Source organism: Lissotriton helveticus, chromosome 7, assembly GCF_964261635.1.
Source record: "Lissotriton helveticus chromosome 7, aLisHel1.1, whole genome shotgun sequence".
NCBI lineage: Eukaryota > Metazoa > Chordata > Amphibia > Caudata > Salamandridae > Lissotriton > Lissotriton helveticus.
This window is the reverse complement of record NC_136068.1, coordinates 607,148,721-607,162,032: the sequence shown is the minus strand read 5'-3', so window position 1 is coordinate 607,162,032 and position 13,312 is coordinate 607,148,721. Positions and strand designations below refer to the sequence as shown.

At 41.1% G+C, this 13,312-nt stretch overlaps 1 protein-coding gene across 2 annotated transcripts in view; it reads left to right on the top strand.

The window, feature by feature from the left end:
* The window catches only part of CDHR2 (cadherin related family member 2), a 365,548-nt gene that overhangs the window by 221,068 nt on the left and 131,168 nt on the right, over positions 1 to 13,312 (top strand). For both annotated transcript variants that reach the window (XR_013598636.1, XM_078652806.1), the window contains exons 12-13: positions 2,373 to 2,600; positions 7,708 to 7,863. Coding sequence is in view for 1 of the 2 variants with exons in the window: in XM_078652806.1 (XP_078508932.1) it covers positions 2,373 to 2,600; positions 7,708 to 7,863 (384 nt within the window). In the remaining variant the exon portion in view is untranslated. The remainder of the gene's footprint in view (positions 1 to 2,372; positions 2,601 to 7,707; positions 7,864 to 13,312) is intronic.

Sequence of the window (13,312 nt, the reverse complement as noted above, 5' to 3'; positions counted from 1 at the left end):
GGATAGTGTCAAATTGCAAAGAGGTTAATTTTACTGTTCCCACTGCAGTCTCAACACAATTAGGGAAAGTATTCACTTCAAACACATTACATCTATAAGTACCACCGCAAATATAGAACATTTATTTTATTTTATTTTTTTGGGAGTTTTATATAGCGCGAACTAGACCCGAACCGAATCAGGTATCAGAGCGCTTTACATAGCACAAGTTACATTTTTTTTTTAAACATTTTTAGGCACTGGGAGATTAAGTGATTTGCCCAGAATCACAGGAGGTTTTGGCGTCGTTACCGAGACTCGAACCCAGATCCCCAGGTCCGAGGTCGAGCGCCTTAGCCGTTAGGCCAGCTCCTCTCCCTTAAGATAAAAAGTATTAATTAACATAAATGCATATGTAATAAAAACAACTAATAATCATTTTACATAATTACTATTCATTAAAAATGATCAATTGTCATCCAACTATAAATTAATTAACTTCTCATCCTCGACCCCTACATACATAGCAGCCTGCACCTAAAATATAACTTTAAAAATAAAGTCCTTAATTTAAATATTTAAAATCAATAAAATAATTAATTAACAATTAATAATTAATTGTTAATTAAGGATTACTGAATTAACATCCCAGCCTAGACCTCTACAAATCTAGCAGCCCCAACCTAAATATAAATAAAATAATTAAATAGTCCATAATTTACCAAAATAAATTACAAATAAATATTAATAAATTACTTATTAATTAAATAACTTCCCACCCTTTATCCCTACCAATCTAGCAACCCACAACTAAAATATGAGTACAATATTTCAGTATTGCATATTTTAAATATTTTAGAAATAACTAAATGCAAATTAATTAAATCATTATTTTTAAATTATAATTATTACATTATTATTTAATTACTTAACTTCCCACCCTAGACCCCTACAAACCTAGCAGCCCACAGCTAAAATATAAGCAAAATAAATAAGTGTTACATAATTGAAATCAATTAAATAAATAATTAACAATTATTAATTATTAATTAAGTAATACTTAATTTGCTTCCCATCCTATCCACTTACAAACCCAAAAACCCACTACAGCAGTATAAATTACTATAAAAATTAAATATAAAATTCTAAATCACTTAAAATTCCAAGCTATATTTTACAAATTCAATAATCTTTAACGGTAACACATACAATTATTATATCAACTAAAACACATTCAAATAATTTCAAAAACAATATTTTGTAACACTATATTATTGAAAACATTATTAAAAATGATATTACCTAAAAATACTATATCTTGTCAAAGATATTTGGGCATCACAATATTTATTTTCCAACATTTCTACCCTCAGATATTTTTAATCTGATATTTTGTCCAAATAAACACTTCCTCTGATCCTTCTCCACAGTAGGAGTCAGCCTACCTGTGGGGTAGCAGTGTTGTAGTTACCTTTCTATTAGCAGCAATCAAATATTAGTAATGTGGTTACTAACTTTCAGCGTAGCTAAGAGTTTCAATTAGTTAAGGACACACGTCAGCTGAAAAAGGTTACACAATGGAAGGGTGATACATAGGCCCTAGTTAGGATATCGGGCGGACTCACATCTGCCTGACACCGTTGCGAAATTGGGTCCAACCGCCTTTCGGTCGGCAGTGCTGACCGCAGCATTACAATGGGACTGCACATGGTGCAATTGCAAACTCCCATTTCTCTATGGGAGCTTGTGCTGGGACTAAACTGTCCATAGCACAAACTCCCATAGAGAAATGGGAGAATGTGTTGATCCCTGCAGAGCGTTGCAGGAACTTCATGATGCCTGCCACGTGGTGTAGGGATTAAAAGGGTAGCACCATAGGTGCCCCCCAGCCCCCCAACCAAAGACCGCAGAGTGAAGGGGGCCCTGCTAGGGGCCTCCAATCTCGCATTCCACCAGACTTTCCATGTTGGAGAGCCAGGCATGGAAAGCCTGTCGGAAACTGACATCGTAATCCGTACGAAGGAAACAGCATCCATAGGGATTATGCGCAGGCCTCCGACTGGCTGACAGGCTCCTTGAACCTGTCCAAATCCAGTTGGAATGACTGCCTGGTTTAACTTTCAACCGCCTGCATCGTAATGCAGCGGTGGAAAGTGAAATCCACGATTAGACTCGGAAAGTTCGACCTGCAGTCGGAGGCTTTCTGAGTCTCATCGTAATTAGGGCCATATTGTCTAGATGTAAAATACCAGCCTGGCAGTGGAAGTGGTCTAGTGCTATTTTAGAGGCAAGACTGTCCAGAAATCTTCTTAACTTGTTCAAGGCCAACCTGGCCCATATCTGCTCCATTGCCAGTTCAACAAGCAACACAGCAGTGCTTTCTTCTCTTCCAGGCTCAAGAAGCACATCTAAACATCTACAACCAAACTGCTGTGACAACCACAGAGGTGACAGTCCAAGTGCTGGATATCAATGACAACAGACCAGAGTTCTACAACTGTGAGATGCCCAATTGTTACTTTATCACTCCTGAGAATAACTATGTGGGCACCATAGAGGAGCATGCTTCTGGCCGCGTGCCTGTAGAAAACCTGACTATCACAGCTCACGACCCTGACAAGGTAAGACAGCCGAGCACTATTGACACCTCAACAAGGTAACACAGTTTTGATTTTGTGACACTCTGCAAAATTTAAAGTGGGCAAGATTTGTTGGGGTGCTGATATGACAACATGGCCAGACTTCCTGACCATAACAAGGTATCGCAGCCCAGGCTTCGATGACGCTGACAAAGGAACTCAGGCTGGAATCTGTTGACTCTTGTAATATAACATAATCTGGTCTCTCTAAATGCCCACTGTATTTCTTCCTATCCTTTGTTGACCCAGCCGTACCAAGGCACCATTCAACCGTGTCAGAGAGAATGGTGCCTTGGGGTCCATTCACTCCGTAAAGGTAAGGCAGCTGAAATCCAGTCTACCCAGTCAAGAAACTAATGACATGTATCCAAATGAGGATCTGTTGAGCCCACCTTGACTGGTAGGGCACACCTAACTCAGTTGAGTGCCAGGGCTATGTGGTCTGGAAACAGTCAGCTATTACTCTGTAATCTGACGTGGGATCCATTAATGAGCTAAACAGGATATCCTTACTTGGTCACCATCATCATACATTCCCTTTACTTACATATTTACCTGAGTGAGTTGTCATTCTACGGACCAGTGCCAAAGTGACTAGTATCCTCCACAATAACAAGATGTTGCTTGTAAGTGAAGAGTAGCTTATTCATTTCTCTTGCTTTATTTGGGTCTTAATAATTGCAGCTCTACAAAGAAAAGCCAGGGTTAGGTCACACACAACAACTGTTGGTACACTGCTCTGCTTGTTTTCCTCGCACACCATTATTTTGCTTGAGTAGTTTTAATACGTTTCTAAGCCTTTTTAATGTTTGCATTTGCCGGTTTGCATCTTATTTCACTTATTTGCTCCCTCCTACTTGCTGCTTGTTCTGCATCTCCCTCGGCTCCTGCCCTGGTCTGCCGTAGCTGTCGCTTGCGCAGAGGGTTGATGAGCGTGAAGCTGCACTCACTTCCGGGGCTGTGCTTACTTCCGGTGCTGGAGTGGTCTAGTCGCTCCAAGGAAACACCCTTTAAAATGATGGCTGAGCGGAAGAGCAGCGGATACACACAGCAGGCGCGTCTATGGCAAGCCTGTCTGCGTTAGTCCCTGACCGTCCGCGGCCAGGAGCCAGAAACCCTGGCCCTTTGCAGCCAGGGGTTAGATCCTACAATCCCATGTTTCTGCATGGCTTAGGTCAACACCAAAAACACATTGTCTCATTTTTAACTCAGACACTCTACCATTCCTGTGACTTTGCTTGCTCTTTAGCCACCTGTCCTAGGGAGGCTCAGTCAGCAATTCCTCTGATCGAGTCACAGGCTAGGGATGCTGAAGCCTATTTGAATCACCAGGCTGAGCTCTCCCTGGCACAGCATTTTCTTTGATTTAGCCCAATTAGTAGCTCCCTCCCTAAGCACCAGCTGCACTTATTCAACTTTCTTTGTGACGTCAATCCAGATGCAGTATTCCTTACTGAGACCTGGTTGCATGAAGGCTCCCTACCTGATATTATTACAGCACTTCCCACAAATGTTTCTCTCATGGGTTTAAACAGATCTCAAAGAACTGGTGGAGGTATTGCAATTATTTTGTGAAGCTATGCTTTTTACTCTCTCCCTTACACCGAAATTTACGTTCTCCGTGGCACTGATTTATTGCCCTCCTGGGTATCCCATGAGTGGTGTTTCGCTCTTCCTGACTTACTGGTCCCCCACCATCCTGCGGGCAGCCAACTTCACTGTGATTGTGATATCAGTCTCCATCTGGAGGATGCTAACAACAACCTGGCCTCAGCTTTTATCGATGGTTTAGGCATTCCCAATCTAGTACTCCTCAACTCTGCACCCACTCACATCGCGTGGCGCCTTTTGGGCCCCATTTTTTCAAACTTAAAAGTCCTGAAAATCGCCCTCCGCTTCACCTCAGTTGGTCGGACCACTTTGCAGTGCCTTCTAGTATTAGGGTCCCCTCCGACGACCCCATCTCTCAGCCTGTGTTGAAATTGAAAGTCAGGAACTGATCTAAACTTAACATTTTAAAATTGAATGAGCTGTTTCTTAATAAGAAGCCTACCCTTATCTCTCAACCTGACTCAGACCTAATTTCTGTTGACCAATGGCTTACTGAGGCTGTGGACAGCATCTTACCACCTACTTTAAAGCAAATATATAGAACTCATCCTCCTTCTCCTTGGTTTACTGATACCCTTAGACTAGAAAAGAAACAATGTAAAATCCTAGAAAGACAGTGGAGGAAACGTTATGCTGAGGAGGCCAAATCAGAGTATGTGACGGCGCTAAAAATATATCATGCCCTTTGTAAATCTTTACTGAGAAGACTGTCAGTTCTCAATACTGTCAGAAGACTCTCTTTTAGGTGGTGAAAGAGCTCTTGGCAGCTAGTAACATCCTGCCTCTGCCTCTCTTTCACAAAACCAGTGCGATGGGTTAGCCAGTTTTTTTCTAGAAAAAGTTGATACCTTTCACCGCCAATTAGTAGCTGATTCTGTAGAGACAGAGAGCTACATGAATTTGGCTACCCCTATGAGTTATGAGGAAGTCACTCTTCTGGTTAATAAGTTGGAGCAGACCACCAAAATTAGGGCATGGTCCTTTCTGGATCTTGCATCACTAAAGAATACGCTGCAATCCATTACGTCTGGCTCTCCGCTGGACCCCTTCCCCACCAAACTCAGAATTTTAGATGATTCCGTTCAAACTGTCATTCTAAAGCTTCTTCTCTGAGTGCAGGCAGGCATCGTTTCACAGAATTGGAAGCACACTCTGGTTTTTCCCCCTAAGAAAAAAAAGCTGACTTGGACCCTTTCTGTTGGTCAAGTATCCATCCTATTTCCCTCCTTCCTGTCTTTTCCAAAATTTTGGAAAAGCATGTTAATACACACCTTTACACATACATTGAGACCCATCAGCTTTTCAATCCTTCGCAGTCTGGTTTCAGGGCAGTGCACAGCACCAAGGCTGATCTTCTTGGGGTTACTGAATGTTTTAGACAACATCTTGACTCTGGAGTCACAGCCGCTCTCCGTGACTCAAGCACTGCGTTTGACACAGTGTCTCACTCTATTCTGACTTGCAGACATGAGTCTTTGAGTATTGAAGGCTTGGCCTTCAAGTGGGGGACCTCCTTTTTTAAGGACCGCTCCTTCCAGGTCTCTTCAGCCAATGCAAGATCGAAGACACTAGCCTGGTCCTCTGGCATCCCTCAGGGATCTATTTTGAGCTCCTGCCCTTTAACATTTGTCCTTTAGCAGATGTAATTGGGAAATGTGGGCTCATCCTCTTTTCATACGATGATAACACTCAGATCAACTTTCTGTATCAGCTGCCCAACATCATGACCCCTCGCTGCTTCACTTAGGCCTGAGGAATATTTCCTCATGGATGAACAAAAATGCACTGAAACTCAACGGCAATAAAACAGAGGTCCTGGTCTTGGGCAACAACCCTGATCTCTGAGGACCTAGACACCGGCCGCACTCCCTTGGGCCCCTACCCTCTCCATCTACTAAGGTCAAGAATCTCGGTTTTATCATTGCTGACAAACTTTCCTTGCAGCCACAGGATTCTAAGCTTACCACTGCCTGTTTTTCAGTCGTCAAGTGGCTGATGAAGATCCTTTGATTAATCCCCTTAACAGTGCAGAGAATGGTTATTCAGGCTCTGGTCATATATAAAGTGGAATATGATATACCTCAATTAGATGCCTCCAGACTATTCAGAATATGGCTGCCCGGTTACATTTTTCAGCTGCCAAGACGTGCCACTGTCTCCCCTCTGCCTCAGGAACTGCACTGGTTTGAGATCTGGTAGAGCATTGAATTTAAGGCACTGTGCTACATATTCAAGGCCAAACATAGCCTAGCGCCCTTATAAATCCTAGGACTTGTGACTCCTTTTATGCCTACGTGTTCGCCGAGATCCTCTAGCCATTCTCTGTTCACCTTGCCCAGGCTTTGTTTAATCCCATACTAAAGGACGCCCTTTTGCCTGCCTTAACTGTGGAACTCTCTTCCAGCCACTCTTAGGACCTGTAGCTCTTTATTGGTTTTTCATAAAAATCAAAAACATGGCTTTTCTAGCTATCTGCTGGGGTCACTATTATATGCATCTATCCTGCACTACGAAACCCCTCGGTGTAGCTGCGCGTATTATAGGTCTGTCAAATAATAAATAACTTGGATCTCTGGAAAGGTTCCATATTCTCTTCATATCAGGGCCGATAAGTTGTGCAACGACTTCCTAGAGTGTACAGCTGGAAAATGTCTAGATATTCTGAAGTTTTTAATTTGATGTCCGATTGTAATATCAATGGTGGTTCAAACATTTAAAATAGAGACTGTCATCAGGCTATCTTTGAAATACCATGAAAGTAGTGATACTAACTATATATCACAAAATAGAGAGTAGTTTTATTTTTTTTTAAATTGTGCACAACAGCATGCACTATAAGCAAAGATGATGTTTAAAAGATCTACAATTACGTTGAAGTAAGTGGAAAATATCATATTTAATTGAAACAAAGAATGGAATTTTTTTTGTTTAATTCTGAGTGTAGAATATCCTCTCTAACTTTCTACTGGTATAAACCAAAACAGTATTCTACTTCTTCTGATTTAAATTTCATTGAGTCCCCACTACAATATTTTTTTTTTACCTGGTACCTGTCGCTGTGTTCATTAAAAGATGGTGCAGGGAAATGGTAACCGGTCTTCAGGTAGAACGTTAGGTGTACATGAAACTTGATCATAGGGGAGCTGCATGTCAGACTTTATATCTATTATTAATGCTCTATGTGGATCTCTGTGGAGACAGCAGTAGTGTTCCAGGTTGGGATTGAGCTGTATCTGCAGAGAAGACATGCCAGATGACTCATTCCTTTTCCTCTAATTTTCCTACATTTACCCTGACCAGTGTACTCTGCCCTCCTACTGTTGTTCAATCTCTTACTTCCCTTCTAAATCTCCATATCTCCATCATTGTTTCCACATATAGAGGTTTTGCTGGGGGGGGGCACATTTTTTACCCATCTTTAGTCAGGTCAGGCTCCTATCATGGATGCAAGTCTCACACTCTGCTTGTTTTTGCGCAGCTGTTAAACGGGACCTTCACTCTGACTCTGGAGGGCCCCGATGCAGCCGCCTTCTCCGTCTCACCAGCCAAGATCGTGAACACCGGCGAAGTGCAGATACAGGTCAGAAACCCCGCTGCAGTGGATTACGAGGTGCTGCAAGTCATGCATGTTGTGGTAAGTTGGGGACCACTGGTCCAGAGCTCACAACTTCTCCAATGTTATTTGCTTTAATTGATTGATAGGTGACGTGGATTCTCATTGCTGTTGGATGATAACTCTTCATAACCAATTTTTACTTACTACAAAAAAACAACTTTACACATCCAGTTCAGATTCTCTGAGAAAAGAGTCCTTCTAAGTTATGATACATTTTAATTAAAAAAGGATGCTTCAAGGTGCAATCCGGTGAATGATGTCTCAATGGGTGTCAAAACTCAGGTAGAAAACCATCAAACATGATTGCCCCTAGTCAAGAAGTCCCTAAGACCTTTCTGTTGAACAAAAAGGATCAGTGAATGTTGATTCCAAATTGTGAACTGCACAAATGTTGACCTCTGTTTTGCTTCTTTTCCATTAAGTATTTAACTGACTTGCTTAGGGCTTTTTAAGACTTTTGTCGCTATATCACAGAATTAAATAAATAAATAGAAAATCTATGGAAAACACTAATGCTGGAGAACCACAGCTACACATCTATGGCATTTTTTGTGTAACGGGCGGGAGGTGAATGATGCTTTCTCAGAAGGAACGGTCCTCTGTACCCGTCAGATATGGCTGCGTGCTCTAGTGACCCACAGTGGGAAATTTCACTCCAGAGATGTGACCCGTGCTTAATTTGTGATGGTGATTGCTGGCAGTGGGAGCTAGTGTGAAGAAGGCAAACTATGGACCCATAGATAATACAGAAAAGGGTTTATTGTGCTAAAGATCCCCAATGATGGAAGAAGATGTTAACATGTCGAGGAGCAACGTCCAGCTGACTAAGCTAAGTAGAGAAAAACAACTCTAGAACATATTCTCTTGCACTACCCGTGAAATAAAAGGCTAAAAGAATGAAGGAACTACAACTAGACTACACAAACTATCATTACAATATGCCTCCTTCCTTTGGCAATAATAAAATAATTAAGTCACTCATTAGAAAGTCATCAAATTAGTTAGGGTACAATTCTATTCCTTTTAGGACGTTCCTCATTTTTGTCAATGACTACATTTTCATCATCAATAAAAATGGAAGTGTCATGGGCAGAAGCATGACCCATGTTGGTTTCCACGTTTCTTTGAAAAGGCACTATACACATCCATCAGACTTTTGATCTGCACACTCACTTGACTGGCATGAACCATTCCCACCAGAAGAAAAATTGTCAAGCAAAGCATTAACATGAAATTTCCACAGTAAAAAAAGTCAGTATTTCAATCCATCAATAGGTACTGTAAGGTCCACTGTAATCCAATTAATCTGTTCAAGCCAAAGGAGATGTTATCCATAAATCTTCACATGAAAATACTTGAAGTTCACAAAGCCAATGAAAGAATTTCAACCAGAGTAGATTTACACAGCCAGCATATAACAGTTCGGCCAACACGTGTTTCATTGATAGGCATGTAATACCTCGACTTCTTCAGGGCTGATCAGTAGGAAGTGTCAGCTTAGTCACAAATAATTCTCATGATTGTTGTGCCGCAATAGGGTGGTGGAAATTAAACTCGGAATATGCTCCGCGGTGCCACAGCCACACCGCCAGCATATTCCTGTCCCTTTCCGCTGCACCACTGCTGCCTGATCCTGGTGGACACTGCAGTCCAGTGGCAGTCTGACCACCACACTCGAAATACGGTGGATGGACCCGCAGTGGTGGTGATGCTCATACCACCACCGCAATTAAGGTGGTCATAGGACTGCTGTACTCGTAATAAGCCCCTTAGAAATGTTGAAACTCCTTTTTTAACATTCCTAATTAATGTGCTTCACCATATGAAATATTAATATTTATATTCTCTGTCTGACATTATTCTTAACTTTAACAGACATTTCCTTAAAATAAATAATACGCAATTCATTTTTCATCCATGAAGGATTGAGACTGGTGTGTGATACCCTTCCTTTCAACATATCAAATGGTGAGAACCCTGTGATAGGATGAGGCGATGAGGGATACATGCTGAAATGTTATCTGATGCAAACTTTGTAAAGTCAAGCTTATTAGCTTGCGAAACCTGAACAACCTCAAAAATAACCCTGTTAAACCTCTCAACACGACCATTCATATTAGGAGAATATAATGCCATTTTTCTATGAAAAATGCCTCGGTTCTTAAAAATGTTTTCAACTTCTGAGATGTAATAGGCATCGCAATATTAGTGACAATACAATTAGGCAAATATTCCCTTAAAAAACACTCATTAAGAAAATCTAGTACGTATCTGTGGTTGGTTGCACCGTCCACTAACCTCCAACCCATTTGGTAAAATAATCAATGAGAATAAAAGCATATACTTTCCTTTGAGTGAAGTTTTCATAGGGACTTAAAAGGTCTAAGTCTAACTTTGCCGAGGGACAATCGGGAAACTCTGTATGTACCTATTTGGCCTTACTAGTAATATGGGACCTATCCGAATTTTATAAAAATCTGTGAATCCATGCAACGTAACCAAAATAACTCTCTAACTCTTTTCTTGGTAAAAGCTTCACCCAAATTTCCTGGATTTGCTAAGTTTTATTAGTGTGGCGCATACTCATGGGAGGAATAATGCACTCATCTTTCAAGACATCCCCATCACTGACCGAGATGACATCTTTAACTTTCCGATACACTTTCATTATAGGTGACATAATTTTCCACCAAGGCCAACCCTTACTAATGAATTCTATAACTTTGTGTAACTATTCATCTTTTTTTAGACTATCAATCCAGCATTCTTTGGTAAAATTGTCCTCACAAATTTAGCACATCATCCACAGATGCCGCCACACACTCCTTAATAAAATCAGATTTGACCCTTTGAGCAAAATATGGTAATCTTACCAGTCAGCTATAGCGTTACAAGAGCCTGGAATATATTTGGCGGATGTATGATGTTACAACGCATGCTATTACAACACATGCCTTTACGACGCAACTTTTACAACGCAAGTCGTTACAACGACTTGCGTTGGGGGTGCTGGATAGTGCATAGTTTAATTTACTATTCCAACTCCAGTCCCCGTGGATAGTAGGGAAGGTGTTGGATAGTAAATTAACCTATTCCCTATCCTGGAGCGCCCCCCAGCGCAAGTCGTTGTAATGACTTGCATTGTAACGGTTGCGTCGTAATGGTAGTGCGTTGTAACAGTTGCGCTGTAAAGGATGTTTCCCATATTTGGCACAAAAATTATATTCATACATTTTAGATAGGATTCTCACAAGATGAGCGAATCGTTTACTGTCCCATTACTGTTAAGAAGAGACAACAAAGGCTTGTGATCAGTTTTTATAGTAAACATTTTACCCCATAAATAGGTTTTAAGGGCCTCATTTATGATTTTTTTCTGTAGGGCCGCACTGCAGGCCTTCCTGATGCGCTGCCCTACGGCAAAAGGAAAGTCCAGGAATGCAGTGTATCTATCAAATATGGCGCCTTCCTGTCCTTTTCTCCTGCGCTGGTGCTCAATGGGCTGCCGTGCGTCAATGCGGGCACCTTTGTACTGTGGTGCAAGGGTGCCTGCATTGCGGGGATGATTATTTTTGTGCAGGAAGGGAAACCTTCCTGCACAAAAACAATCACAAGAGGCTTTTTCCTCTTTCCATGTGTGCTGCAAAATGCAACACACATAGAAAAAGGAAAAACAAGAGAAATAAAAATATTTCTCCTCGTTGTGCCTCCCTTATGTCTCTCCCCTGGGTAGGCGTACATTTTTGGTGCTGCTTCAGAGTTGCGATTTCTCGTAAATCTGGGGCAGTGTCAAAAAGTCATGGATGTTGCGGAGATTGCCCCCAGCTACCCCCATTGCACGCCCCTTTAACACAGAAAAGTGCGTTAAAGGGAAAGATATTTACAAGGCAGCATTAAGCCAAAGGAAAGTGGCTTAGGGCTGCCTGGTAGATATGGAGCAGGCTACTGCGCCACCGGAGAGTCACAAAAAGTGATGCACCGGTGGCGCAAGGGGCTTATACATAAGCTCCTAAATGTTCAACTGCCCATCTCACAAGCTAATGCTTCTCTCTCAATGGTAGACTATCTATCCCCGGAACTAGAAAGAGGTCTAGAAGCAAAAGGTATGGTTTTCTCACACCCTTGGTTTTTCTGACATAGATTTGTTCCCAAGCCTTCTGAAATGGCATCAACATATAAAAGGCAATGATATATGTGTTTGAAAGGAGACAGTAGTAAAGCATTCACAACAGAAGCTTTAAGTTTCTCAATGTTGATTGGTGTTCCCTTAACCAATTAAAATGTACTTCCTTCTTGAGTAACATTCTAAGTGGTGAGGCAATTTGGGCAAATTTGTCCAAAAATATGGATTTAAATTCACGTAACCCAAGGTAAAATCTTAATTGATCTTTATCGGTGGGTGCTGGCATGGTCTAAATAGCATGAAACAAACTCTCTTTACTCAAATAACATGCTTCAAATACCCAACCTCTTGAGGAAAGAACTTGCATTTCTCCATTTTTAATGTTATCCCTTTGTCATGTAAAATCTTTAAAACGTTGGATAGTTTGAGGTTGTGCAATTCAAATGCGCCTGCATATACTAAAATGTCATCTTGAAAAGCGATACTGCCTTCAAGATCATTAAGCAGCACAAACATGAGTTTCTGAAATACAGACAAGGCTGAAGTTCAATCTAAAGGGCATTGAACAATTTTATGTCTTCAAGGCGCAGCAGTAATTCTTACATTTTAGGAAGAGGATAACAATATATAAAAGGCTCTTATGTGGTAAAGATCCCCAGTGATGGAGAAAGAGATTAACAGGTTGAAAAGCAGTATCCAACAGACTAAAGTAAGTAAAAAAAAGAATTCCAGAACATGAATTCATTGACTACAGTCTTGTGCTACCCGCGAGATAAAACGCTACTGAAATAACACAAGAACTACAAGTGTGATACACAAACTAGTGATACTACACAGTGCTCATTATTAGAGACTCAGACTAAATTTTCATCATCAGATTTTGATTCAGAATAAGCGAGAGATAACTAGAAAAGAGAGATAGAAGGAAGTGAAAGATATTTAAAAAAAAACAGTGACAAGAGGAGAAAGCATGTAGGCAGAGCCAGCAAGTGGGAGACAAGGAGGCTGAACATTTAGGCTGGTAGAGGAACGAGTCATGTTGTGGAATCAAGGTCACTCAGGCTTGGTGTTTGGCAACCCTGATTTCTGCAGTGCTGGCAGTGGTCTTATAAATAATACTTGGTCTTTTGAGCTTCCTATTTTTTGTGTCTTTTTGAAAATATGAACTAGTGATGGAATGTTGGATTATTAAACGCCAACATAGCACTAGGATTTCTTCAGTGTCGAAGTGAAACAACATCGCCCCATCCAAAATCCACTGTTGGGGAGTGAGATGAATTACTAGCAAAGGGAGTGGGCGAAGTCTCTTCTGATACAGTCTGGTGCCTTTTCTGACTATCATAT